General features: G+C 34.9%; 5 protein-coding genes across 6 annotated transcripts; 3 read left to right on the forward strand and 2 right to left on the reverse strand.

The window, feature by feature from the left end:
* Window positions 1-30: 30 nt before the first annotated feature.
* On the reverse strand, window positions 31-1,411 carry LOC125068191 (translocon-associated protein subunit gamma). Its single transcript, XM_047677239.1, has 4 exons — window positions 1,154-1,411; window positions 779-998; window positions 494-625; window positions 31-273 (listed from the first exon to the last, which is right to left on the reverse strand). The coding sequence occupies exons 1-4, from the start codon at window positions 1,284-1,286 to the stop codon at window positions 207-209; spliced, it is 552 nt and encodes a 183-aa protein (XP_047533195.1). The 5' UTR covers window positions 1,287-1,411; the 3' UTR covers window positions 31-206.
* Window positions 1,412-3,947: 2,536 nt separating this feature from the next.
* On the forward strand, window positions 3,948-12,656 carry LOC125068485 (condensin complex subunit 1). Its single transcript, XM_047677626.1, has 21 exons — window positions 3,948-4,201; window positions 4,282-4,395; window positions 4,463-4,635; window positions 4,766-4,938; window positions 5,438-5,579; window positions 5,934-6,029; window positions 6,431-6,604; window positions 6,752-6,913; window positions 6,983-7,120; window positions 7,202-7,567; window positions 7,681-8,010; window positions 8,106-8,306; window positions 8,395-8,937; window positions 9,020-9,199; window positions 9,276-9,487; window positions 9,753-9,923; window positions 10,311-10,583; window positions 11,246-11,510; window positions 11,625-11,810; window positions 12,026-12,125; window positions 12,544-12,656. The coding sequence occupies exons 1-21, from the start codon at window positions 4,084-4,086 to the stop codon at window positions 12,621-12,623; spliced, it is 4,197 nt and encodes a 1,398-aa protein (XP_047533582.1). The 5' UTR covers window positions 3,948-4,083; the 3' UTR covers window positions 12,624-12,656.
* A 1,039-nt stretch (window positions 12,657-13,695) lies between these two features.
* On the forward strand, window positions 13,696-15,512 carry LOC125068188 (ADP-ribose pyrophosphatase, mitochondrial). The gene is made up of 4 exons (XM_047677235.1): window positions 13,696-14,059; window positions 14,143-14,359; window positions 14,984-15,132; window positions 15,205-15,512. The coding sequence occupies exons 1-4, from the start codon at window positions 13,798-13,800 to the stop codon at window positions 15,483-15,485; spliced, it is 909 nt and encodes a 302-aa protein (XP_047533191.1). The 5' UTR covers window positions 13,696-13,797; the 3' UTR covers window positions 15,486-15,512.
* Window positions 15,513-23,068, reverse strand: LOC125068187 (exportin-6-A). The gene is made up of 21 exons (XM_047677234.1): window positions 22,916-23,068; window positions 22,567-22,776; window positions 22,304-22,498; window positions 21,932-22,103; window positions 21,722-21,851; window positions 21,490-21,628; window positions 20,974-21,137; window positions 20,732-20,855; window positions 20,582-20,664; window positions 20,399-20,507; window positions 20,126-20,218; window positions 19,807-19,957; window positions 19,524-19,689; window positions 19,091-19,217; window positions 18,867-19,007; window positions 18,433-18,648; window positions 17,854-18,035; window positions 17,587-17,766; window positions 17,318-17,510; window positions 16,991-17,212; window positions 15,513-16,803 (listed from the first exon to the last, which is right to left on the reverse strand). The coding sequence occupies exons 1-21, from the start codon at window positions 22,916-22,918 to the stop codon at window positions 16,705-16,707; spliced, it is 3,099 nt and encodes a 1,032-aa protein (XP_047533190.1). The 5' UTR covers window positions 22,919-23,068; the 3' UTR covers window positions 15,513-16,704.
* Window positions 23,069-24,828: 1,760 nt separating this feature from the next.
* Window positions 24,829-27,486, forward strand: LOC125068157 (high mobility group protein 20A). Of its 2 annotated transcripts, XM_047677191.1 has the most exons (8): window positions 24,884-24,953; window positions 24,988-25,289; window positions 25,488-25,647; window positions 25,722-25,864; window positions 26,018-26,136; window positions 26,212-26,334; window positions 26,702-26,867; window positions 27,316-27,486. In XM_047677191.1, exons 2-8 carry the CDS (start codon window positions 25,046-25,048, stop codon window positions 27,453-27,455), a joined length of 1,095 nt encoding a protein of 364 aa, XP_047533147.1. In that variant the 5' UTR covers window positions 24,884-24,953; window positions 24,988-25,045; the 3' UTR covers window positions 27,456-27,486. The 2 variants fall into 2 exon arrangements, with proteins under 2 accessions (XP_047533146.1, XP_047533147.1); XM_047677190.1 differs by having other exon boundaries at window positions 24,829-25,289.
* The last annotated feature ends 48 nt before the right edge of the window (window positions 27,487-27,534 follow it).

Below are 27,534 nucleotides of genomic sequence, written 5' to 3' on the forward strand. Positions count from 1 at the left end.
TTCTGAATGATTGTAAATAAAACAAAAGACTGTTTAAATCTATTTTATTTATTCCTATTTCTTTTTAAGTTATAAATTCATTGTAAAAAACAAAACATTATAGGCATTGGTGCATTTCTTAATAATTTAGAATCTGAGTAACCTATGCACTATAGTAGAAAATCATTGTGTTCATATAATTGTCACAAACACACACCTATCAGTTTTCACTTGCTACCTGTAGACAGCAGAGCCAGAAGACCAGAAGCTGCTGTGAGGGATACAATGTAGTTACTGTGCAAGCATTAAGGGAATATATTTTATCACATGAGTATACACATAAAGATAATATTATATGCTACACAATCAACAACCAAAATATAATATGTTCTTAAGTATCTTTCATTTATTATTGGTGAATCGTAGTATATTATATTAGTATTTCTTACCTGATTATGATTTAAAGGCCAATTAGACACTGTTAATTCTAATAAGATAATTTAAAAAAGGATACACTGTTGGTGTAAATGTGCGCAGCAAGTAGAAGCTGCTAAGAATAACAATCGTCAAGAATAGAGCATTGTTGTAGAAAATTGAGAAAGTTGTTGCTTCATAGTCTGCTACCTCATTCTTTTTCCACAAAATTCTGAAATGTTATATAGTAAAATATCAATAATATATACACAATTACATTTGTATTTTAAGTAATTCAATATTCTATTCTATTATACTAATTTTATATAATTATAGAAATGTCTTAATGTTATTTGTAGTAGTAGTACATTTATAAAGAAAATACCTCTCATCTTTCTCTTTCCTGCTCATTTTCTTTTCTTCAGCCAACTTCCTAGCCATCTCACGGGCGACTGCATCCTCTCGTCGGACAGCGACACGATGCTTTAATTGAAACTTGGTGTTTCGGTAAGCCAAGGCCAATAACCATGTACTAGCTGTTGTTACTAATGCAAACCAAGCCAACGAGGTGCTTACTTCCAAAGCATGAACTCTCCAAAACAACCCTACAATTAATTAAAAACAATATCTTATAGCATATATATTCGTATATAAGAAGCACTGAAAATATATCCTTAGCTCGGGCTTAATAACATTTTATGTATGAAAAGTACATTCTTTTGCTAATATATGTATATAAAATATTCAAAAAGTAACTTACAAATGGGAATAGCAGATACGATGAAAGCATTTCCATAGAATAAGGCTGATGATTTAGTGGAAACATTTCTACTAAAATCTTGTAATAATAACTCTTCTTCCTTGGTAAACGCTTTGTTTGCTTTTCCTGACATATTTATTAAATGAAAACTAACGTCTGTATGAAATTCTATGGATCCACAAAATTGGAGAAAGTAAATAACTCGACTACAACTCTTGAAACGTGTACGTTTTCAGCTGACAAGACAATCTAAAATCTTTCTGATGACATTTAGCTTACAAGTCACTTGACGTTTTCAGTCTCGTATCCAACGTGTCAAATTTAATAATAGATAAAAAATTAAAAACATATTCAAATATATGTTATATAAAATATGGGCATTTCTCGTGGCTAATAAATTATGTACTTGTTGGTAAAGGACAAGCCCACATTTATAGGCCCACTCATATACCCACTCATCACGTATTCTACATCAAACATCAATATTTATTAAATTGTTGTGATCCGGTTTGAAGCGTGTAACTTAGTGTTGCATATCGGTAGTCCACTATCGATAGACTATCGATAGTTAAGGTGTAAGCGATACTATCGATAGTCTATTGATAGTTTCCCATGAGCAATATTGATACTATCAATAGTTTTGCAAAATCCGTTACTTTTAACCTAAACTATCGATAGTATCGATAGTTTTGTGCTATCGATAGCCAGTAATTTCCGATAGTATTACTTTCTCAAGATAAGTAATTTAGCAGACCAACTATAGTGTATATTTAAATAAATGAAATTAAATTTACCACAATATTTGTTTTTGAATTAAGACATTTTGTGCGGAATAAGGAATATTGAAAAATTTGAATGTGAAAGACGTTGTCAATATTTTTTTGTGTTTGATTTATGAATAAACGTTATAAATACTCATAACATTAAAAAAAACTTTTAGAGGACGGTGGCATTACAATGAAACTTTTTTGTAGTAATCTTGAGTGTAGCGATTAGAATACATTACTTACATTAAAAAACCAATCCTATCAAAAAATCCCTGGCTATCGATAGTCCAAAACTATCGATACTATCGATAGTAGCAATAGTATCTCGCTACTACCAATAGTATTGCTTACAAAGAGCTAGCGATACTATCGATAGTATTGTTCACGGAGAGCTATCTATATTATTGATAGTATTGATCACGTTACTATCGATAGTTCTATCGATATCCTGAATAGTTTTCGAGGTCAACTATCGATAGTCAAACTATCGATAGTTCTGCACCGCTGGTGGTACTGCAAGCAAAGGAGCACAATATTTTAATTCCCAAGTTTGGCAGCACATTGGTGATGGTTAGATGATAATATTTCTGACAGAGCCATTTACCTGGTCTCCTGTTCTCGTTTTTTTTTTAAGTATAGATTTACTTAACATATCGTCATAATATTAATCTAATATGGATCTGCTAACAATTTTTATTATGAATCGGGAAATAATTATAACTTCATCTTTAAGATGTCAAAAATATCCAACAATGTAGTCTGCTCAAGGAAATGAAAACAAAAATAAAAAAGAAAACTTAAGACTCGGCTGTAAGATGTGATGCAATGTTTTTTTATAGTGCTTGCTTTGCTTTGAACTTTTGAAGTTTGATTTTGTCATTCGTGTAAATTACTGTCAAGTGTCAACGGATAGTGCTGGGTCATTTCAGATTTTATGTAAAACGAAACGAACCGGTTTTTTACACTTACAAAACAGTTCTTCGAAATGGTTATAAAAAAAACCGGTTTGTTTTCATAGGTTCGAGAACTTACGTATATACTTATATTTACGATACTTTACTGAAATAATGTATATTCAACACTGGAGTCATATTATATAATTTTAAAAATAGACTTCGACTTTATAATTTATTTGGATTAATTCTACGTCACGCACTTATTTGCATTTAAAAAAACAGAAAATTAAGAAATATTTTTAAATTATTTGTAATTTAATAAGCAGTTAATACTAAATCTGTAATAAAAAAATAATAAGCGTATAAGGAGCCTACGAAAACTTTTTTTTTTGTTTCGTAATTTTTTAATTCTTCTACAACCAAATTTGAATTTGTATTTCTGTAGGAATAAGATTCAAATCCAAAGTAGTTCTTTATAACTGGTTTAATATTCATACAATAATAGTCCTTACGTCGATCAAAATAAAGTGCTTAGTCAGTTACACGTGAAAGGAACCGGTTCGCGCAGCGGTACCAAGAAACAGGTTTTTCATTTTAGTCTATTCTTCTACAACCAAATTTGTATTGTATTTCTATAGAAATAAGATTAATTGTAGCATATTCGTTACTTCAAATCCAAAGTAGTTCTTTATAACTGGTTTAATATTCATACAATAATAGTCCTTACTGCGATCAAAATAAAGTGCTTAGTCAGTTACGCGTGATCGGAACCGGTTCGCGCAGCGGTACCAAGAAACAGGTTTTTCGATTTAGTCTTTTCTTCTACAACCAAATTTGTATTGTATTTCTATAGAAATAAGATTCATTGTAGCATATTCGTTACTTCAAATCCAAAGTAGTTCTTTATAACTGGTTTAATATTCATACAATAATAGTCCTTACGTCAATTAAAATAGAGTGCTTAGTCAGTTACACGTGAAAGGAACCGGTTCGCGAAGCAGTACCAAAACGAAGGCCGCCGGTGGCGAGTGTCGTCTCGTTCGTTTTAAATCCAGAAACAGTTCGTTCGTTCTTTTTAAAGTAACTAGTTCTTAAAACCGTTTCTGAAAAAAACTCCCAGCACTATCAACGGAATTTGTTTTCAAATTTTGAATACAAAGCTGTTTATTATTACAGTATTTCTGCTCTGTGAGCAGTATCAAATAATTTTGCATTATTAATAAGGATTATTAAGAATAAGTAGAATAGTAAAATAATTGTTTCGAATATGAGTCATTTTGAGTTTTCCATCCCATTACAAAAAGACGAGTTATTAGAATCTCATGCTGGCCAGTATCATGTTGAAGATGTTGTTCAGCCCAGGTTACTTCTCTCAAAACTTCAAGGTTTGTATTTGCTTAAACACTACTAATATTCATAAGTAAATAATATATTTATTTTTTATTTATATGAATTATTCGAATAGATGCGGCCCGTGCTTACAACTCTGATGGTGTCGACTATATACTAGAACATTTTGATACCTATTTCTCTATTATAGTTCATGGGACTAAATTAGAATGGAATGTAATAAATAAAGGTAAGTTAACATAATTATCAATTACTTGTAATTTCCTGATACTTATAGGAAATATTTTTTTTTTTAGGTTTTGATCATATAGTAAGGACTGTCAAAAATTTGTGTGGACATCTCGAACTAATATTACAAGAGCAAGTAATAGATGCAGACATACGAATGAAAAATTTAAACATAGTAAAAATGACTATGTATTTGTTCACTCAAATAATGAAAACAAAAGATGCTAAATTAGCTGCTGATGTAAGTCTTACTTTCATTCTACAGAAATGATTTACATATAAATTATAAAGTAAACTACTAATTAGTAATGTTCTATTTTACTTATATTTACATTTAAAGGGAAGTAAGTTGCTTTGGTTTTTTTTTATAGAATTCAACAAAATTAACATTGGGTAAGAAAGGAAAAAAGGCAACAGATGATGATGAGTTCTGTGGATGGACTGAAGCAGACAAGCAAGCAGCGCTTATCTGTTTACACATGCTTCTACAACAACCATTGTCACAGCTATGGGATCCACCTTTGGCCGAAGACAATTTTGTGTCGTTAGTCCTTTCTTAGCATAACAATAATTTACTAAATTTTTTTTAAGAGTGCTTATTCCAATTGCTGCTTCTCAATTTCTGTCATTTTTAAGCTTGTGTGCATGTAAATGCTTATGCATGTAAACTACTAGAGACAAGCCAATCAATATAAAGCATTGTGATGCTATTACAAAATTTCTTTTGTATAGTTATATTTTCTACGACTTTTGGCTGTACTTTTATATTAAATCGTAATTTTTTTCTCAAATTTACAACAAATGACAAATCATTTGTTAAAATTAATCTTAAACAAATCAGTTATGCTTTTGTACAATATTTTTTGTTTAAGTAACTGATAAATATTTGGAATAATACCTTTAAAATATCTCATGAAAATGGCTAATCTAGCATAAAAACTCTTTTAAATTAAATTTTTTTTTTTAAATGTCATATAATCAAACATTTACAGCTGTATTGTGTCATTCATACATAAATAACTGTAACGTAATGTTAATTACAGAATGGTAGCAGATCCTTGTTACAAAGCTTTAGAGGAACAGATAATAAAAACTAAAACAGTACGAGAAACTGTATTTCAAATTTTAGGAGTCCTCATAAAAAAATATAACCATGGGACATCTTGTCTCATAAAATTGGTTCAGGTACTTAATTATAATTTATAAATATATATTTTTTATAATAAACCCACTATTTTATCATTAGACTTCTTTACTTTCTGGGACAAAATATGCTTATGTCAACAATTACTTATTGTCTATCCAAACTAGACTTAAAACTCCTCTGATTGTAATAGGCTAGCTATTGTGTCTAGTGTTCTGTTCTGATTTTCTTTCAATAATTATGTAAATATCAGAACTGTAAAGGATTCATAAAAAAGTTTTAAAGGATCTATAATAATTGTCATACACCATATGAGGAAAATAGAGAACTTTCGTTAATTACAGTTGTTTAAATATTACACTACCATAGTAAATAAATCAATAAATAAATTTCAGGTGTTACAAATAGTTGAACATTCCGTGTCACCAATATGTGCTGGTGTAGTACAGCTAACTAAGGATTTTGGTCTGAGTACATTTGGGCCACAAATGGTAAGATGATTTATTTAATTTGCATACCAATACAATCTCTTTTTTGTAGCTTATAATTTGTATAAAGTAAAAGTAAAGTAACAGCCTATTAAACTCCAAATGCTAGACTAAGTCCAGCATCTTCTCTTAAGAAGAATTTTTTTTTTAATTAATTTAAAGCCTTCTACGACCAAATTATTGTAATTAATTGTAAAGCATACTCTTAATCAGTCCACATTTAGTCTAATCAGATCTACATGAAGGTAGAACTAAAAGTGTAAAATAATACTTATAAATTACACACATAAATTGCATGGTTTATTTCATTTGTTATTATTATTATTGTTAGTGTATACCCAAAATAATGTTTAATGCCAGTTAAATAGGACATGAATACAAACATTCACTATAATTTTGCTTAGGTTCGTGAGATTACGGAAGCATTGGCTTCAACAGAAGAAGACAATGGGGGTGCGGGCACTGAACAAGGTACTGCTAAAAATTGTGGAGCTTTCTTACTTGAACTTACAAAAGAATTGCCCAAGGAAATGGTGAATGCCATAGCTACTATACAACCTTACTTGGAAAGTGATGAGGTGTGTGTTTAGATAATAGTATCCCCTTTAATAAAGTACAATAGTTTTCTATAAACAATGTTTAAATAACATAACAACTTATTATATTATCAAAAGTGCTCAAATCTTTCAAGAAGTCTTAAGTAACATTTATTTGTAATTTTATAGTCATATACCATTCGCATCAGTGTACTAGGCATGATGTGCGAGGTTCTAAGTGTCGAGCTGACTGGTGAGGGATTATCTGATGAACAACGAATACAACGTGATGACTTCCTTGATGATCTGTATGAGCACATGCATGACCTCTCAGCTTATGTGCGACACAAGGCAAGTATTAAAAAAACAAATTTTGACCAATGTTAAAATGGTTTTAACAATGTTCTATTTCAACCTTAGGTTCTTCAATTTTGGTGTAGATTGCAAAGAGAAAACTGTGTACCTGTGACCCGACAGCATGTGGTACTTGAACGAGCAATCGGTCGCTTGAAGGACAAAGCGGCGCTCGTTAGAAAGGCCGCTATTCAGTTGTTAAAGGTAATATCTTTGTTTTAGATTTTTTAAGATCTATAATTGACTAAAACTTAATTTGAATTTAATTTGTAATGCTAATTACAGATATTTTTAGAATGTAATCCATTCTCTGCTCAATTAAAACTACAACTTCTGGAAGAGCAGTTAAAAAATGAGCAAAATATTTTAGAAGATCTCCAAAAGAAGTTAAATCCTGGACCTGATCCTGTTCTTATTCAACATTGGGAGAAAATAGAAAAAGATGTTCTAAAGACCATAAATGAAAAAATGGATACTCTCACTCAAGATGAGCCAGAACTATCTCAGGCTTCTATTGAAAATGTATATGAAGCAATTCGTAAAAAATTACGTGAAAAAGATTTTTATAAGGCTTACTTGATCGTGAAACATGCTGAAAGACAGTATCCTGATGCTAAGTTGTTAAGGTGTGATATGAAAAAAAGCGATCAGGTACTTAAAAACCCATAGATTTCGAAACTTAATTTCGGTCAATGCCGTTTTCATTATTTTATTTAATTATTTAAAAGAAAATACCAAATAAGGCATGTTCATTCTTATTTTAGGTGGACTACTTTGTGGCATTATTACGTAATGTTTTCATTGTACCAGAAAAACCTCAGTCCATATCTTTAACGCAGCAATGCGAAAATGAAATCGCACTCTACAAGAGACTCGAAGAAAAAGAAAGTATCGTAGCATTTTTGCAAGAATCAGTACATTTTAGCAAAATGATATCAGAAGCAGTTCCCCTAATCAACTCACTGTTAATGTCAAAGCAAGCGGGAGACGTGAGCGAGGCGATCGATTTCTTCACGACCGCCCACCATTTCAATATCGAATCCGCCAAAGAAGGAGTCACAAATATGCTCCTACTCGTATGGTCACCGGATCAAGTGAGTGATGAACATTTTTGAGATTAGCATCTCGTACCGTAGGACGTGACGTACGTACGTAAGTGGCACCTTTTTATTTTGTTTTTGATAACGAGGACAAACGTGAAGCGGTGGAGCGCGCGTACCGCGAGATGTACCTGGAGAGCGAGGTGAAGGCGGAGCGCGCGCGCGCCTTCGCGGTGGCGCGACAGCTGAGCGCGCTCGCCGCCGCGCTGGACCGCGGCGCCGCGCTCGCGCTGCAGCACCTCGTCGACAAGTGGCTCGCGCGGGCCGACATCACGCCCGCGCTCATACAGGTCTAATACGCATATGCATGCATATAAAGTCAGCCAGATTCTAAAACCGCTGGACGAAAATGTTTACTGGTTATTTTTTTCCTTGTAGGTATTTTGGGAAATGTTCCTAAAAAAGATCGATGGTACGACCGATATGGATAGCTACGCAGCCCTATCCTTTCTTGTCATGATAGCCAAAGCTAAACCGTCAGTGGCGCTCGCGAACATTGAAGTGATTCAAACCCATGGACTGACGGGAGATTACGACACGAGGAGGTTAAGTGTTGAACTTCTTATCTCGCTATCCAAAAAGAACACGAGATATCCCGCAGATCACACTATTTTCACATCATTGTATGACAGTCTTATGGAAGCATTTTTAAAATTCGATAAGTTTACGGCATTCGCTGCCAACTCCGTAGACTTAATATATGCTGTTTGCGATACACCTGACGTTATTTGTACAAAAATACTAGCAGAGATGTACAAGTGTATAGAGCAATCGTTAGTAAAAGATGCAGACAACGAGGAAGAGGCCAGTCTACCGACCGAACTGCTTATAAGATTCATATTTATGCTAGGTCATATAGCATTACAACAACTCATTTATCTGGACATAACCGTTTACAGTGAACTAAGAAGAAGGAACCAAGTAAATACAGTTAATTATTAGAATAATAAAGTTAATTTTTTGAAATTTTATAAAAATAAAACTCCTTTTTTTTTATTTGAAGGTACGGGAAGAACGTAAAGTGGAAGAAAAGCGTAAAAAGAAAATGGGTGCATTTGCAACTCCAAAACGACGCGGCCGTATCGACGACCTGCGAAGGCAAACGCTCATGAATGCCAGCAATGCGAGCGCTTCCTCACGTGGCCAGCGTTCCGCTAGTGTCACATCTAATAAGGGTCCATCGGTAATTTTACTCGAGTCGATACGAGCTTTACTACTCCCACATTACTTTATAATATAATTTTATTTACCTTAACTAGGCAAACACAACCATGACCGAGGAGGAAACGGGTCTCGAGGGAGCCGTAGCGGACGACGCGGACGCGGAGTACGTCCGCAGCGTGTGCGAGCGGGACATCGTGGGCGCGGGCACGGCGCTGGCGCGCTACGTGCCGCTGCTGCGCTGGCTGCTGGCCAACGCCGCGCGCTGCTCGCCCGCGCTGCAGGCCGCCGCCGCGCTCACCTTCACCCGGTGCGGATACTTTAATCGATGTGGAAGCACTTGCATACACTTGCTTATTGATGCTAAAAAATACCTCTCATTCAGAAAAAACGACGAAAGAAAATTTGCAGGAGTAATTTAACAAAGATTATGATGTTTATTTCCTAATTATATATATATATTCTCAACAAGATCATACATATTATTATTATATATGATCTTTTTGAGAATAAAAACTTATAAAGTATAATTTTTCGATTATTTCATCATATAATTTCGATCCTTCTTTCAACAGGTATATGTTGGTATCGAGCTCCGTGTGTGAAGAAGGTCTTCAATTAATGGTAACAGTGCTGAAGAGGTCCAAAAATGTTTCCCTCCGAACGAATCTTACAATCGCTTTCGCCGATTTAACATTACGGTTCCCTAATCTGACCCAGCCGTGGACGCATCATATATACCATATGTAAGTCAATCTAATTATAAAACAAAACAACAATAGTACCTACTGTTTACTCATAATTAAATTTAAAAGTTTAAAAAAAAAAGGAACGTTTTGTTGTAAGAGTTTACGTAGTTAAGCAGACGCAGCGTCCATTGAAGGAGCATTTAAATTACCAATTTCCGGCCGCGGTGTCACCCACGCATAGGAGGAGTGGTGGGTGGCTTAGTTAGATATTAGGAATTATACTTTTAGATATGTTAAGTAATTAACATGTGAACGATTAACAGACAAACTGACTTTCGCTTTATCATATTAGTAGGGAAACCATGAAAAATAATGTGTTATTAAGAAATTATACATATGTTTATTTATTTTTTCGAATTATTTATACAAAACATTTCCCAACAGACTCAGTGATGAAGAACTAGAAGTTCGTCAGTGCGCTGTGAAAATGCTGTCATTCCTGGTATTACACGAGATGGTCCGTGTAAAAGGTCAAATAGCCGACATGGCTTTGTGTTGCGCAGACAAGGACCCTCGTATAGCTTCTATGACTCGATTATTTTTCAAACAACTCTCTCAAAAAGGAAATGCTTTATATAATGTCATGCCGGATATTATATCGCGACTAAGCGATCCGGAGTTAAATGTTCCAGAAGAACAATACAGGGTTATCATGAAGTAAGACTTTCAGGATTATTTTTATCATTACGCACTATAGTAGTTATGCAGCGAAATGCATCGTTACATTTTGGTAACATTATGTAACTTGAATTACTTAACTATTATTGTTAGTGAGAGATATTGATTCCTACATTAGCGAATATTGTAATATAAGCTAATATATCACCCTATGGATCCACGTATGTGGCGACATGAGATTAATGATTACTCTTTTAAAAGTAATAGTACGAGCAGTAGGTGGATAAGTCGCCCATCGCCAAGAAGCAATTCTTAAGGTTGTTGTGTTTCGGTTTGAAGGATGAGTGAGCCAATGCAACTAGATGCACAAATCAATTACAGTTCCCAAGGCTGGTGGCGAATTGCCAATATAAGGAATCGTTAAAATTTCTTATGGCACAAATGTCTATGGGTAGTGATAACCACGAACCTACCATCAATTGGTCCATTTATAAGTCCGCCTACCGATACTGTAAAAAAATAAGAAAAAGACAGCATCTACACTAGGTATCCGTCAGATGTTTCTTATATGTTTGGAAATAGCATGTTAATATAATATGCTGATGCATATTTTTTTCATAACAACACCGCACCAGGTCTGTTGTCAGCCTAGCTACACCATTGATGACTGATATAATGATGATAAATAATTATAATTTCAGATACATTACATCTCTTATACAAAAGGATAGACAAATGGAAGCATTAGTAGAAAAACTTTGTCAACGATTCAAACTATCAACGGATGAGAGACAATGGCGCGATTTAGCTTATTGCCTTTCCTTGTTTACGTATAATGAAAGGTCTTTGCGAAAACTAATAGAGAATCTTGACTGCTACAAAGATAAATTATATTGCTCTGGTGTTATAGAGTCTTTTACGACGCTAATGAATAACACATCCAAAATGGCGCGGAATGAAATCAAGGTAATTCAATTTAAAGCTTAACTGAAATGATAAACTTATACTGTAAGTATAAGATAGGTTTATCATTTGACACTGATAGCTGTAGTAGCAATATTTGTATTAAAACATTTTCAGAGTCTGGTGAACGAATTAGGCGATAAAATAGAAGAGTGCTTTGCTGTTCGAGAAAAAGACGGTGAGGATGGTGATGATGTAAATAGCGAAGGCACTGAGGCACGCCAGGAACACCCGCGAGCTACTCCAAGGCGTCGCCCTGCACAGCGACGTAACAGGCAACGGTCCTCGTCTAGCCCGGATGAGGTATAATCCTATAGTTATTCGTGCTAAGCATCAAATATATTACTTATAGCTAGCTCTAAATGTCTAGAACACAAATAATTAATATTTAAAAAATAATAATTGGTTTACCTGAAAGTAAAAGATATTGTGATATGTATTATTATTTCAATATTCTTATCGGTTAAAAATATTAATTTTCTATATTAATTATTAATAATAATATTCATCTATTTAAGAATGAACCACCAAATAAAGATGCTACTCCACAAACTGTGAGAAAGTCAAGAAGGAAAGTTGCACAGAAAAATAAAACAATGAATGAATCAGAGGAATCAGGTACAATCTTAATTATCAAATGGTAAACAAAGGAAATAAAACAAAATGTATGCATCCATACCATGTAAGAATATATGCCGAAAACACTATTAGCATGTATGATATGGACATACATTAATGATGATGTCTTCGTAACCAATATCACCACCTATCAGTGACCCACGGCAGCCATACTCAAAAAATAGTCAATTACACAGGACATATTATAATGCACAAAAGTGCTCTTTCTATTCCCTCACTTTAATAATCGGATGAAACTGCAAATTCTATAAAATAATAAAAGATGTCTTGACCAGGCTTGAATCTAAGACTTCGAGTTTGTAGCCTTATAATCTAGTCACTTTGACAAATGGGGCAGACAAAATTATTATAGTTGTTGCACAGATGTTTCAATTATATGTTGACCTTTTATTTGCAGATGAAGATGAAGACTTTCAGAAAAAAGACGAAGTTTTCAAAAAGCCATCTACAAGAAAAGTAACCCGTAAGAGAACATAAATTTAAAAAATATATTATATAAAATTATTATAATGCTTGTTTTATTTTAAGTAATCCCTAATAGAGAGTTCATTTATCCTTCCACTCCGTCTCTCGGTCCTTAAAAATCTTGAAGTATTTACCTCCAACAGTCCTGAGATAGGAAGTTATGAAGCCTGTACGATTACGAATGACTGCGAAAAATACACCGATATCGAGCAGGGATAAGGAGTAACAGACGCGTTGTAAATACATCAAAAACCAACGAGCCTTTCGATTATCCTCCGTTTCGTTCGATAGGCGCCTAAACGGGATTGCCAAATCTGTGAAAGGGTTAAATTTACAAATATCTTGCATTTTTCTATAATGAGGGCTGGGGCCAGTATGTCCACGGAGTCCTGGGATGCAGTCGAAAATGCCTATTAGAAGATCCATCCCTAAGTTCAATTGCAACTCTAAGAGTGCTATTTCTAATGACTCATAATGATCGCGGTCACCACTGCTGTATTTCCCATTCTACTTAATTGTGAGCGTGACAGTCGAAAGTGTAGGTGAAATAATGGTGCGTTTTAGTTTATGTTAATTAAAACGTTAACATTAAAAAATGACTCGTTTCGAGCTCGAAATTAAGGCTGAAGCTTGGAATTGATACGTTACGTTATAAGCTTTTGTAATAATCTTTAAAACTTGTTGATGAACCTGACATAATAAATACAATTAATTTTATTTTTGCCTTCATTTTAGTAGTATTTATATAGTTTTCGTTTCAAAAATATAATCAAAATAGTTCAATATTAATGAACATACCGCACTAATGCTTCAGAAACGACTTTGTCTAGTTTTGATGAAGACCGAAAGACAATTTTACAAAATGGTGATCGTTTAAAAATATCGACTCATTATTATTTTTTTAAAACAGCGCCCATTTTCTCAGTGCCCTCTTCGACCCAGCTGTCCTGACAGATAACGACCTGTCAGAACAGCAACAATGAAAAAACAGAAAACGATGATGTTTACAGCATTACCATAAAGGAGCGCTTAGTGTAACGCACCCATAATGTTATCGTGTTATTTAAATGTCAAATTGCAATCGTTAATAATAACACTTGTCACAGTGGCATATTTACAATAACATACCAATTACCAACAGAAAGAAGTCATCACGATTAAGTATTATCTATAGTAATAACTGTAAATGATTGCTAGTTGTTTGTTTTTTAAATTATTCACACATCTTAATTTTTTAATTGTTATATTAAAAATACTCATGCTAAAAAACGTTCTCGCTATGCCTCTTCATTTAAAATGCCGGTCTCCCCTATATCCTCGGTCAACTGTACAAAGATTTCCAGTTCCTGATGATAAAGTTACTTGGAATACAGAATTTATAGAGTACAAACCACCTACTTATACATGTCCATCAATACAGGGTCAACCATGGGCGGATCCAGAAATTGGTATACATTTTTTTTGAATAAAAATATTGTCTTTTATTTCATGCTCTTTTCCCATTTTCATGTAGTTGTCTTATATTTTTAAGGTAGAGCAAATTTCAGCCCAAAGTGGAATACATTAGATGGAAAAGTAAACAGAGAAAGTTACATGGGTTTATATAATATAGTGAATGGCTATCCACTAAATCCAGTTGGTCGTACTGGTATTTGTGGAAGAGGTGTATTAGGACGTTGGGGTCCTAACCATGCAGCAGATCCTGTTGTTACACGATGGAAAAACACTGCAAAAGATATTGATAAAAAGTACCCGCTTTGTAATTTAGATAATCTTCAAAACATGATATAAAAAATAGAATATTCAATTTTGAATATACTTTATGCATACTGCATAGCAAAATCTAGCAATTATGTAGCTTTAACTCTTGGTAATCAGAACAGAAACAATATACAGATGTTGATTGTTCTATATAACAAATATGGCTTTTGCATAATATTGTTGGTATTAGTAATGTTACGCTTATACTGTCTTATACCTAAAACAAAATATTTTTTAAAAATTAATTATTTTGGAAATAGCAGATTGTGCTTTATATTTTACTCAAGAGTTCTTTTGCACCATTAGCACCAGGTCATCAAATTAATCAATCAATAAGTCCTTTAATTTTATATATTTCATTCTACACAGTAACTTCTGTGTGTCTCTGTCAGAGGTATCCAGTCTTTATAATGCATACTGTCTGTCATCTCTTCTTTAGTTAAGACAAGTTTGAATTACATCTGCTATACTCTGTTCCTTGTACGGTCTCTTCGATACTAGCTTAGTTGATATTTATAAACTTAGCCGTTATGTCATTTTAGATATTTTACATCACTTTTTAAGTATAACTTTACCCTTTTAAGATTTAACATGCATGTGACACTTTTCAGACCCATTCTTCAATTTATAGCAATTAAGCGAAGAGATACTGGGGAATGGGCGTTACCTGGAGGAATGGTAGACCCTGGTGAAAAAGTGGCAGCCACTGCCATTAGAGAATTTCAAGAAGAAGCTTTGAATTTGTTAGAAGCATCTGAATGTATGTTGAAATATTTCCTATATTTGTATAAAAGTTTTACTTTTGTTGAATAATAAATTATTAATATTATAGGTGAAAAACAAGTTATGAAAGAAAAATTGGATAATTTCTTTAGTAGTGGCATTGAAATATATAGCGGCTATGTTGATGATCCAAGAAATACTGACAATGCCTGGATGGAAACAGTGGCTTATAATTTCCATGATGAAAGTGGTTCTATAGTGAGTTCACTAAACCTGCAAGCTGGTGATGATGCTGTTGGTGTACAATGGGTAGATATTACAAGTGACATAAATCTGTATGCAAGCCATAAGGATATCGTCAATAGAGTACTAATAAAACATACATCTTAAAATTTATAATACAATAAAACATTTTTGAAGGAACCTTATCTTTATTGCTTCAACCATTTACTTTCAACTTTTGTACAGTAAATAGTGAACTCATAAAACTTACAAATAATAATAAACACAGTTACTGCACTCTTCATAATATATATAAAACATACGTAAAATATTATATTACAGGCTTCAATATAATAACAAATTCATTCAATTCACCTTAGTCATTTATGTGGGACTTATAGAAACTCCAAAATAGGGTAAAGGTTATTAAATAAACTTGGTCCCATATTCTCTAACTTTTGAAATATCTAAAAAATATCAAACTAGCGACTAGCCCGATTTAACACGGGTACGATTGAGTTATTTTAAAAATTATTTCTTAAAAATAGTATCAAAAACCTTCACGCTTTTTTTCAACCTTCTACAAAAACACTATCATAGTAATTACCCAAACTACATATACAATTTTTTACCTGTATTTTGATTTTCGTCAACTTTAAATATTTGTATTGAATGTTTCGATAAAAATAAAAGTATACGTCATAACATAAAAAACTATACTATCAGAATGACCATTTAAATAAATCTGAACAAATATTTATTACTTTTGTTTTTGTTATTATTGTGATGAGGATATATACCAATGGATCTCCATTAATTGCTTTATTTAAAATTGTTACAATGCTATTTTATTTTAAATAATATATCATTATCACTTCAGGCAGATTTCTGAAAACATATAATATACTTTATTATATTATTTTTCTAAATTAAAATGGGCATTCTATTAGATGATTGAGCGCATCATCAGTAACCTATGAGAAACTACATTTTATTTAAAAATACGGGAAAATATTCAAAATTAAAATATACTACTAAAACCAAGTAGTATTTATTATTCGTCTTCTATGACTAGTAAACTAAAAATAACATAACATTGTCTGAACTATAAATTCGTGTTTTATCAGATTTAAAAACTAAATCTAACTGCATAATGTTTAAACTCAGTTAAATAAAGCTGTAAATGCACCTAACGTAATGTACACAAAAAGTAGTAGTAACTGCTTTTTTTTAAAAAAATGAATCAAATTAATTACGAGGGTGTAATTATGAGATGGTATTTAATTATTTATTTTTGTATAAAATTGATTTCTAAAGTACCAGTGGCCTAATCCCTAGCTGGTCTGTATCACAGCACCAATAGTTCACTGAGACCCATTGAGGTTCACTAGAGACCCATTTCATTACATGTAAGTGATTGATATGCTCGATAGCAGTTAACATCATTCATCAATCGCAGGATGTTTTGAGTAAACGTCGGTAGATCCTGAAAACAAATAATGATTCCTATAAAATCTTGAGGTACAGCTTTGGGTGTCGCGTCAAAAATTTTCAGCCGGTCTAGTTATAAGTAACTAAACCGGTCGGTATTAGTCCTCTTAATATTTTGGTTTGTCTTAAATTGACATTTTATACTAATTTAGTATCAAGGATCTATGGAAGTGTAACGATACCGTATCAGGCGGGAACTCGCCGAGGCGCTGCGGGTCGAGGCCGGGCAGCGACTGCAGGAAGTGCGGCAGGAAACCATGACGGAAGACGGCGAAGTCCACGGCCGCCATCGCGTGCACGGCTCCCAGCGCCTCGTCGCGCAGCAGGGCTCGAGCGCCGCCCTCCGCCAGCCCCGACAACAGCACCGACAGGAACTCGCACATGAACTCACTTCGGAATATCGCCTGCCACAGACCGCAGAAAGTTAGACCGACAAAATTAGTACAAATAAATGAAACACATATACGAAGAGGATCAGATCTACATGAAAAGTTCGATCGCACACACACCTTGTGATAGAGCTTCCACTTGGCGTTGAGCGTGTCGATGGTGGCGAGCGCGCCGCGTAGCAGCTCGATGTCGTGCGCGAGCAACGCGCGCCCCACCGCCGCCAGCGCGCCGCGCAGCTCGCTCGAGCGCCGCGCGCCCTCCTCCCCCTCGCACGAGTGCGGGAAGAAGTAGCGCCAGCGATGGATGAGCACGCTGTGAGACATCACGAGTTAGACGCTCGAATGAGGACTTGCTGCTCTCGGCTCGAGGTCGACAGCGGCACTCGTACCTGGCGAGCAGGCGGTGCGCGGCGCGGGCGAGCGCGGGTGCGGGGTCTGCGCGCGGCAGCACATGCGTGTGCAGCAGCTGCAGCACCGCACGCACGCGCACTCCACCGCCGCCGGCCTCCACGCCCAGCCGCACACACTCCACTAGGCGCTCCAGGCTACCCGAGCCGTCACCGGAGTCCCTAGCAAAGCAAATAGTACAATTTAGTTTGCTTATCGTTTTGTGAGCTATCGTTTTTCGTAGCTATTAATTGGAATTGGCGCCTCACCTCTGCGCTACCTCGAGAAACACGTCGATAGCGGTGTACGCGAAAGCCCCGAGCTGCGGTAACAGCGCCGTGAAGAGCGCGAGGAAGAAATCCGTGATGTCAGTCTCTGCAGTCGCGTAGGCCGGCTCGCACAGCATCCGCAACGCGCTCTCCGCCGCCGATGACACGCCCTCCGCTATTATCTGGGTGTTGCATTAGCATGATCGGTTAATAAGGTAATATTTTATTCGTATTGACGTTCCGCGAACTCAACGTTTTGCAAAGAATAATGTAAAGGAAATCACAAAAATAATTACAATCATAATTATACTTTGGGAAAATAAGAGCTCTATAGATGGAATTAAATTTATAAAATGTGTAAATGTGTCATTAGAATACTTAACACTTCATGACTGGTGATTTTTAATATAAAATAATATTAGAAATTAGATAGAACCATCTTATTTTCTGACACTAACTGAAAAACATGCCCACTCTGAACAAAACTTTAAAAATTAAAGCATTAAACGTAACTAAATAAAAACAAAAAATATTGTAATGTGTAATGAATAGAGCGGAGACAGAATGTGGTAGCTTTACTTTTTTAGCGGCAGTCGGCGCTGCAGCAAATGCGTGGAGTAGCGCAGTCAGCGGCGGTAGCGCGGCGGCGGGCCCGGCTACCGGCAGCGCAGCCGACCAGGAAGCAAGCAGCGCGCGCGCCGCCTCCTGGCCGCCCACCGCGCCGCCGGTCGCGCTGCCAGCCGCGCCGCGCGCCAGCGCCAGCGACACCAGCGCCTCGCGCACTACGCCGGCGGTCTGTGACACAAGATAGAATGCGATTAACTCATTAAACCTGTTAAAAACACGATTACCTTTGATTCTCTAAATCTCGATTTGACCTTGAACTTTAAGTCAAAACCAACAAAATATACATTGCCTACAACCACGAATATCTGGAATTATGCCTCTAGTAGGCATTATATCTTATATTATATCATATAACCTCGACAAAATACTATAAATATATTAGCTACCTTCGGCTCCAAGTAGTGCAAAGATCGTTGCGCGTGATTATATAAATCGCTCAACATAACCATCGGATCGTTTGCGAACTTGACGTTTTTCGACAGACTGAGCAGGAGATGAGCCGCCGCGTGACACAGTAGAGGGGGCTCCTGAGTAAAGTAATAAAGTCATGGTAACGATAAAGTCACAAATAAATAAATATTAAAGGTTATATCGATAAGGCAGCGGTTACCGGCGCGTCGTGCGGCACGAGGAAGGGCAGCGCGCTGGCCAGCAGCCCCTGCATGGTGGGCGGCGCCGCGCGCACCTCGCCCGCGTAGCAGCACCACGCGCCCATGCACGCGAACATCTCCGCGTGCCTGCGGGGGCGACCATTACCGTCTTTACAAACGGACCATGTTTACGATTTAATTTCGATTTGCTGTATCACTTTTAATATAGTAAGAATATCGAGGCGATAAAAAACGACGTCGTCCATCACGGCCACATATATTCGTATTTGAATAGGCTTAAAAGCGAGATAGGTAACTTTCAAAATTTTATACAGAGCACATTGATATAAATGTTCCTAGAACTAGGGACAGACTAAATGTTTTTTTGTCTTATGTCGGATTAGAATAAAGATTGGAATATTAGCAGAAGTACAATTAAAAGTGAGCACAAACAGTATAACGTGCGCACGCGCGAGCGCCGGCGAGGGGTGTCCGCGGTGCGGCCGCGTCAGTGCGGCGCCCGCCAACGCGCTCGCACAGCGCTCCACCAGCGCCGCGCCCGCCGTCTGCGCACGCGTCGCTCCGCCCGCTCCACCGCCCGTTGCGCCGCTCTCAGGTTCTGATTCCCAACAGACGAACGAATTACAACTATATAGACATATAAAACTCGACGCTTTTAAGTATGACTTCAGCGTAATGAAGTAACACGAATCGTAGTCCAGTGGCGCCGACTCACCGGCGAGCAGCGCGGGCGCGAGACGGCCCAGAAGACGGGTTAGCGTGGCGAGGTCGAGCAGCGCGGCCAGCAGTCGCTCGGCCTCCCCGCCCGCGCCGCCGCGCCCCGCCGCCCGCGCATGCACGTCCGCCAGACACTGCCACCGCTCCATCTGCGACGCGGTCGCGCGCGCTTTAGGACTATACTTAATAAATATATAAGGCCTTCCCACACTTGCGGAGGCAAATAAAAGCTTTATCTCCATTCAAATCATTTTTTGCCGGAATTTCTACGATTTATAGTCGGGAAAATTGAATTTAAAACTACCACATCTACATACCACAGCTGTAAATACTTCTAGAGGCGCCAAGTCTGCTACTCGAGCGATGCATTCTATACAATGTTTAAGGAATGTCTGCCATTCGGTTTCGCCCTATGACAAAATACAATATCACTATTTTTATTTATATCCAATGTCAAAAATGACGGATAGACCTATTTATAATTAATATATGAAATAAAATAAAATCTATTTTTTAATCAAAATAAATTATATTATATGAATAAAATGAAGTTCATTTTATCTCTCAAAAACAATATTTGTTTAACTTACATCATCGTCGCACACATCATTGTCGAGATGCTGTAGCTGTGCTTTATTGTGCTGGAATTGTATTTTATTTAATATGCTAATCACTAAAGCTTGAAGTGCCTCCCAATATCTATAACAATAATTAAAAAATACCTTTATAAAAGAGGTCACGACTTTATTGATTTTAAATATAATTTTACTTACTTTGGAGTGTCTTCAGGTTTTAATACATCTATAAATTGTATCCATATATCTAAGCAGCTTACAAATGTTGCGCATGTCGGGACCTAAAAATTATTCATTATTAATTTTTGAGCAACATTACATATAATTAATATTAATTGAATTATGTACCTGGAATGTATACTGGAATAAATATGATAAAAATTCTATAGCATCAAACTCAGGCTCGGCCTCCAGCCTCTTAAAATGCAGGGACACAAATAACTTTAGGAACTCAGCTAACTTGTTCAGATAACTGCAAAGAAGAATATTAGCCGCCCATTACTCGAATTTGGTACAACATTAATATAAAATAAATTATGTATTCGGAATTCTTGTATTGTAGTTTCATAACAAGCGCACTGGGTACATACTCGGGGTGCGCGCGCATCATGTGGTGCGCGTGGTGCAGGTGTCGCAGCAGGCGCAGCGCGCAATGCTGCAGGCGCAGCGCCGTGGCGGCCGACGACGGCGGCGCGTACCGCCGGTACAGCAGCTCGCACACGCCGCCCAGCCCCGCCAGCGCCGCCTCCGTGCTCTGAACACAACATTCCACTTCACATAACGCACAGAAATATAGTAGTATTAAAGACTTGCCAAAAAACCACATTTATGCTTATGTGTTATTATAGATGTATTTATAAAATGACTTAGATTTTATTAAAATTAATTATAATGGAATCTCTCTTAAATGAAGTATAATTACATACATACAAATTACTTTAGAAAGTATCATGTTTTTGCCTAGTGCACTGCACAATTGTATTCCTATTTCACCATGTTATGTTTACCTGGCGGCAGAGGTCTTTAATACTACTGTAGTAATATCTTACATAGTCACATGTCTTCTATAATCAGAGTACAATAATTTAAGCTAACACTTTTATGACCTGTGATTGTGTAGCAATACTGCCCCAATAGAACACCGTAGTAACGAGAGAAGGAGGTACGTGGGAAGACAGTGGCAACCATGAAAATAAATGCTGAAGTGTAGTCAGACATTTTACAACTATTTCCATATTCAGTGCTCTGGAAAAGTAATTGCATTAACTTCATTAAAGATACAGTTGGTTATTTAAATCTCATTATTTGTCACATCAACAATGCTTTTAAAATACTTACTTTTCTGTTGAATGTACATCATGAGCATTTGCTAATAAATCAGGTAGTGCCGAAGTTTGTGGTAAGCCACTGGTGGGCGATGGTGGGGGATTTGATTGACCTTCTTTTTGAGCATTTTTTTCCAATATAGCTGTAATAATGTATGTTTTATTGCTTAGAATACCAATATTTTAATAATATATTCTAGTTGAAGTGTGAATGAATATTTACCACTTAATGCTGCAAGCATTTGAGGCATGCCTTTAAGCATAAGTCGTTCTAGTTGACTCTTTCGTGCTGAGGGCAGTAACACTCCAGTATCCCGAGCTGCACCCAACTCTTCACTCGCTGCTTGAGCTAACACCAAGCCAACTATGCATTGACGACCCTCACATTTTAATAACTAAATAGAAAAGAATTCAGTATTGATTATAAAATTTCACATAAAATGATATACAGATTTTAGAATGCCTGAATGAATTTATAGATATAGTAGAGATTACTTAGACACTAGCATTTAGTTTACACGTAAATATTTATGATAGTAAAATTAGTGTTGGGATTTTTTTTAAATCTATATAACAATCATTGTCAACAATTTACCTCAACAATGTTTGTGAAGAAATCAGGATACAAGTGTGGCCAGTCGTAGCGGGCTATGGACACTAGCAGAGCAGCTAATTTATTTCTAATAAAGTACATCACGTCATGTTTGTTCATAAGCTCATTCATTAAAGTTAGTCGGACTTCTGTTTTTTCATCATCTGACAATCTTATCCATTGTCGATTTATTATTTTCTGCAATAATAAGTTGTTTTAAAATACTAACCGATACCATTAAATTATCACTAAAATTAATAGCTTACCTCCAATGTTGTCAATATAAACATCAAAACATACTGATTTTGAGATTTTTGAAGAAATAACAAACAATGTTTCCATGAATCTCTAGCATTGGAAAAGTTTTCCAACATATTTTCAATTTCTCTTTTTCTGAAATTATTTGTAGTTGGTGCAAAGAACTCCGACATCAGCATCTCCAACGAGGCCAAAGCCTCGTTTATTTCAAAATCACCCTAGAAAGTTAGCAGAACAAAATACAACAGTAAATAAAAATTTAGGTAAAGAAAAGTTGTAATAATGTCATAATATTAGCTATTTTTTTATCATTGTATTTGAATAATAATTTTTGTTTATTACAAAAAATAAACTTACCATTATTATTTAGTTCACAAATTAACAATATTTACATAATGACAAAGGCGAGATTTTTCTTGTCTGTAAGTTGTATTAGCAGTACAAGTAAGTTTAATTTTAAAATTTGTTTCTTATTTATTTGTGCAAAACAATTTCTAGTTCATAACTTCATACTTCATAAAAAAACCTGCCGTAACAGATAAAATTTAGTTAAATGTCAAAATCAATTTATTTTTTAAATTATTTTTGTCTTGGAGAAGGCACAACAAAGTTACGTCGGTTTTTCCTTAGTATATAATCGTATAATTTGCAAAAATATAATTATTATTTCGGCTGAAGAGGAGGAAAATTATCCATACGATATACGAACAATATCCCTGTGCAAAGGAGAAGACGTACGGAGTTGCGGATTGCGTAAAAGTAAACATTAATAAGCGTGATAAAATAAATGCTAATATTATTTAATTGTCTTATTTATGACTGCTTATATACATATTACAACTGTAAATGGTTATATATATTGGGCTTTTTGCATCAAAAATTAAAAAAATAATAAATATTTATTGCAACAGTATTATAAATTAAATAAGCTTAATTTTTTACTTTTCCGACATGAAAATCATATGTCAATCTTTTTATTGGGATATTTTAAAACTTTCATTTATATTTAAATGTAAACTCTTTTATTATATACGTAGTTCGTCGCATGAACCGGCAAGTATGTGGGCCGCCAAAGTAGCATACGAAAGCGATCCCGTAACGCCCCCCATAGAGACGAAGAAATTACCGCTGGCTTTATAGTGGGAATTCCGGTGTACTAGTGCGGACTAAACTTCCTGGGGACCGGCGAGTCCCATTTCCACAACTGGAAACGTGTAAGACGCTATTTCAGGGAATACAAAAAAGGAACGGGGAACTGACCGACATCCCGGAATACCCACTAAAAATCCCATAGTACGTTCAAAGTATACTCCATTCCAACCATAAGAGGAAAAAATACAAATAAAGACAATTAGCTGTCAAGCCGTGCGATATAATTGGTCGAGAACTTGATTAGTCTATGATATTCACTATGGATTTTCGCAAAAATGGCGTTTTGAACGTCGACGAAAATGTTATCGGGATTTTGGAAATAAAATTAAAGTGGAAATAAGTGGTCAAGTGCTATAGTGTTGTATTATAATTAAAGATATATTAATCATAAACTCTTAATAGTGCACAACATAGCTGAGCTATTAGCAAGTCGCATGAAATACGTAAATCTAATGTTTCTTTATCTGTTTTCCTACACTCACAATCAAACACTAGGCATCTGTCAAAAAGTGAATAACCGGTTTGACAGGGTATAGTAAATAATTTAAAATAAAATTAGCCTCTAAATTTAAATCTGCCACCCTAGGCTCTACTAAGCTCGCTGGCTGCATGTAAATTCGCCAATTTCACCTTTAGATTCAAAAGGGTCGAGAGGTATTATTATAACTCTAATATAAATATGGGCTTCCAGTTATTCCTAAACGACGTAATAAAAATCCTTAACCACCTTGGGCATCCACTACGTATAATTACAATGAGTATATAATGTAGTCATTTTTTGTATCCAGTGAGTATAATAGGTTATCTTTTATGATTGAATACAAAATATTCAAATTTAAAATAATATGTTATCCGTAATGTACTGGTAATCTGGTGAAATGCGACGAAATCACGACACAGTTTTGTCATTATACTAAATTCAGAAGTAAATAAAATGCGGCAGCACTGCTTATCCAGCTCGTAAGATTAAATTTCCAATGACCTATGCAGTTGGTTAATAAGTTGGCAGCTCTGTTAACCACAGATCATTCATAGTATCCACCGTCAAAGAAAAAACCGATTGTATGACTTGTCAGAGTAAAATTTGTCTATGGTTTCCGCTATCTTTTAGTATTACTGTAACTCTGTGATTGACGATTGTATCGTTTACACTTTACTTTTTATTGAATAAAATTTACTTTCAGTATAATATAAGAATATTTAAGTATTTCCTAAATTAAAAATATTATTAGTTACCTTTACTTTTTAGTAAGTAAAATTGATAATTGATAAATCAGCTTAAAAAAAGTGAACTTTAACTTTGAAGTAGTGACAACAAACTAATAAAAGATTACCATGGAGGTGGACGCTGCCCAGTCTGCAGAACAACAATCTGTTAAACTTGAAGAGTTACCAAAACCGTTAAACGTAGAACAGGACCCCAATTCAGCGCTACTCGCAACAACAAATGGAAACGATAATGATATTGGCACTCAATCTGTAAACTCAAAGGATGTTCAAAAACCATCTCCAAAAAAACCTAAAAAGCGAAAGCCAAAGATACCTCGCGATGTAACCGCGCCGCGACAACCTCTTACTGGTAATTATTAAATAAACTGTATTCAGAAGAAATTGTGTCTCTTAAAAATGAAAAATTGTAAAGTGTTCCATTTATTTACCATAACAATGAATGTCAGATACATACTACAACTTAATATCCATATATTCAATTTTTTTCCACGAGATTTGATGAAGTAATAAGTAAAGACTTATAACAAATGTAATTTAAATGTTTAAGGATATGTACGATTTCTGAATGAAAGGCGTGATCAATTGCGTGCTGAGCAACCAGAGTTAGGTTTTGCTGAATTAACTAGACAGTTGGCTAGTGAATGGAGTAAGCTTCCATCTGAAGAAAAACAACAATACCTTGATGCAGCTGACCAAGATAAAGAACGGTAAACTATTGTTAGGATACACATAATTTTCAATAAATTAAAAATATTATTAACATATTCTTACTTCTTAACAGATATATAAAAGAATGGGCAGAATACAAGAAAACTGATGCATACAAAGAATTTAGAAGGCAGCAAATGGAACAGAAGGACTCCAATACCACCACTAAAAAAATTAAACCAAACACAAATAATGATACTAATTTGAATAATACAGGTAAATATGTAAATAGATTAATTCAGAATTTTTCAAGTATGTAAAATAACAAGCATATTCTGCAAATACCTTAAGCGATAGAATAAAGAAATAGCAATAGAAAAATGATCATTACCTTCACATTGTTTAAATATGCTATTATTATTTATTGAGGTGCGGCTACACAAACACCAGAACAAAGTATTGTTGGTAATATAGCTGCTGTCCCAGTAACATGTTTACCAAGGCAACAAACACCACCTCGTCCGAGGCCTTGTATAACACCTGCATCTGTAAGTATCATTACCATGTAATTTAACTAAACTTTCTTATAATCACATTTCTAATAATAAATTTACTTTTCACAGGGAGAAGAAATACCCGGTGACACAGATATTCCTATATTTACAGACCAATTCTTACATCATAACAAATTAAGAGAAACAGAACTTCGTCAATTAAGAAAAGCAAATTCTGATTATGAACAACAGGTGAAAAATACATTAGTACAAATCTTTACATCAGTAGTTTGCCTTTTGTTTTTTTTGCCATGTAATATGCCAAAAATAAGAAATTATAGATATTAGAAATCACTTTTACTTTGATATTGACATTTTATTTGAACAACTTAAAATTAAAAAGCATTGAAAAAAGAAAAGAAATACTGTAAAAATAAAAAATAAAGTCAATTTTAAAACATTGGGAGTCTTCCTCATCATACAACAGTTAAAAGATTTAAATTAATACTTTATACAAAATGAGTAACATGTAGGACTTATTTGTTTCAGTTTGAAACATAATGTGGTAGCTAAATTTATCTGTTTTCATTCTATAATGTTAAAGTAAGCCTACTTTTAGAATGCTATTTTGCAACGTCATGCTGAGGAAGTCAGCGCCGCAACTGCAAGACTTCGTGCGGAAACTGCAGCAGCAGCTGAGAGAACAGCAGCTCTTGTAGCACACCGTCGGGCCCTTGTATCTACTTTGAGCCAAGCGTTACAATCAGTTGTATTACCTTTGCAAGGTATTATTACTATATTTTATAAAACATTATTCTAACTATAACAAGAAAAAGCCAAATACACAACATTTGACCGTAAATTGAATTAATATCATTGGTCGATTTGTCTTGAATAATATATGATATTCACTATGTATATGTTATGTGTTTTGAACATTAATGAAACTGTTATCAGAATTTTGGAAGTAAAATTGAAGTGGATATAAGTAGTTAAGTGTAATAGTGTTGTATTATAAATAAAGATATAATAATCATAAACTCTTAGTAGTGCACAATATAGCAGAGCTATTAGCAAATTGCACATAAGTCAATAGAAGGTTTGTCCTTTATATCTTTATTCCTACTTCAATTGGAATAGGCTTTAGTAAGGTTATGTTAAAAAGCATTCTTATAAATATTTAGCCTATGTTGCTAATTAAATTATACATTATAATCATAATAAACATTCCAGGAGGTCCTACTGGTGCTTCAGAAAGTAACATAGAAGAATATATGGAAAAATTACAAAGCTTTGCTTTAGATGGAAAGAATAATCCACTTCTGAAACAAGCAAAGGATATTTTGAATAGAATTGAATTACCAACTGTTTAAAACTTTATTTAATAAAATTATGTCACATGTATATTTGTTTTTATGTATAATCACTAAAACTTATAGAATAGGAAATGTG

This window comes from Vanessa atalanta, chromosome 13 (assembly GCF_905147765.1).
Source record: "Vanessa atalanta chromosome 13, ilVanAtal1.2, whole genome shotgun sequence".
Classification (NCBI taxonomy): domain Eukaryota; kingdom Metazoa; phylum Arthropoda; class Insecta; order Lepidoptera; family Nymphalidae; genus Vanessa; species Vanessa atalanta.

Coding starts and splice junctions, on each gene's coding strand:
- LOC125068485 (XM_047677626.1), top strand. CDS start 4,084: ATGAGTCATTTTGAGTTTTCCATCCCATTACAAAAAGACGAGTTATTA. Junction 6,605..6,751: donor CTTACTTGGAAAGTGATGAG/GTGTGTGTTTAG, acceptor GTAATTTTATAG/TCATATACCATTCGCATCAG. Junction 11,511..11,624: donor TGGCGCGGAATGAAATCAAG/GTAATTCAATTT, acceptor AAACATTTTCAG/AGTCTGGTGAACGAATTAGG.
- LOC125068187 (XM_047677234.1), bottom strand. Junction 22,499..22,566: donor TTATATTGACAACATTGGAG/GTAAGCTATTAA, acceptor TTATTATTGCAG/AAAATAATAAATCGACAATG. Junction 17,767..17,853: donor TTTCTCGAGGTAGCGCAGAG/GTGAGGCGCCAA, acceptor TTGCTTTGCTAG/GGACTCCGGTGACGGCTCGG.
- LOC125068157 (XM_047677190.1), top strand. CDS start 25,046: ATGGAGGTGGACGCTGCCCAGTCTGCAGAACAACAATCTGTTAAACTT. Junction 25,648..25,721: donor GCTGACCAAGATAAAGAACG/GTAAACTATTGT, acceptor ACTTCTTAACAG/ATATATAAAAGAATGGGCAG. Junction 26,137..26,211: donor CTTGTATAACACCTGCATCT/GTAAGTATCATT, acceptor TACTTTTCACAG/GGAGAAGAAATACCCGGTGA.
- LOC125068191 (XM_047677239.1), bottom strand. CDS start 1,286: ATGTCAGGAAAAGCAAACAAAGCGTTTACCAAGGAAGAAGAGTTATTA. Junction 999..1,153: donor CGTATCTGCTATTCCCATTT/GTAAGTTACTTT, acceptor AATTAATTGTAG/GGTTGTTTTGGAGAGTTCAT. Junction 274..493: donor CGCACATTTACACCAACAGT/GTATCCTTTTTT, acceptor ATGCTTGCACAG/TAACTACATTGTATCCCTCA.
- LOC125068188 (XM_047677235.1), top strand. CDS start 13,798: ATGATTGCTAGTTGTTTGTTTTTTAAATTATTCACACATCTTAATTTT. Junction 14,060..14,142: donor ATGGGCGGATCCAGAAATTG/GTATACATTTTT, acceptor TATATTTTTAAG/GTAGAGCAAATTTCAGCCCA. Junction 15,133..15,204: donor TTTGTTAGAAGCATCTGAAT/GTATGTTGAAAT, acceptor TTAATATTATAG/GTGAAAAACAAGTTATGAAA.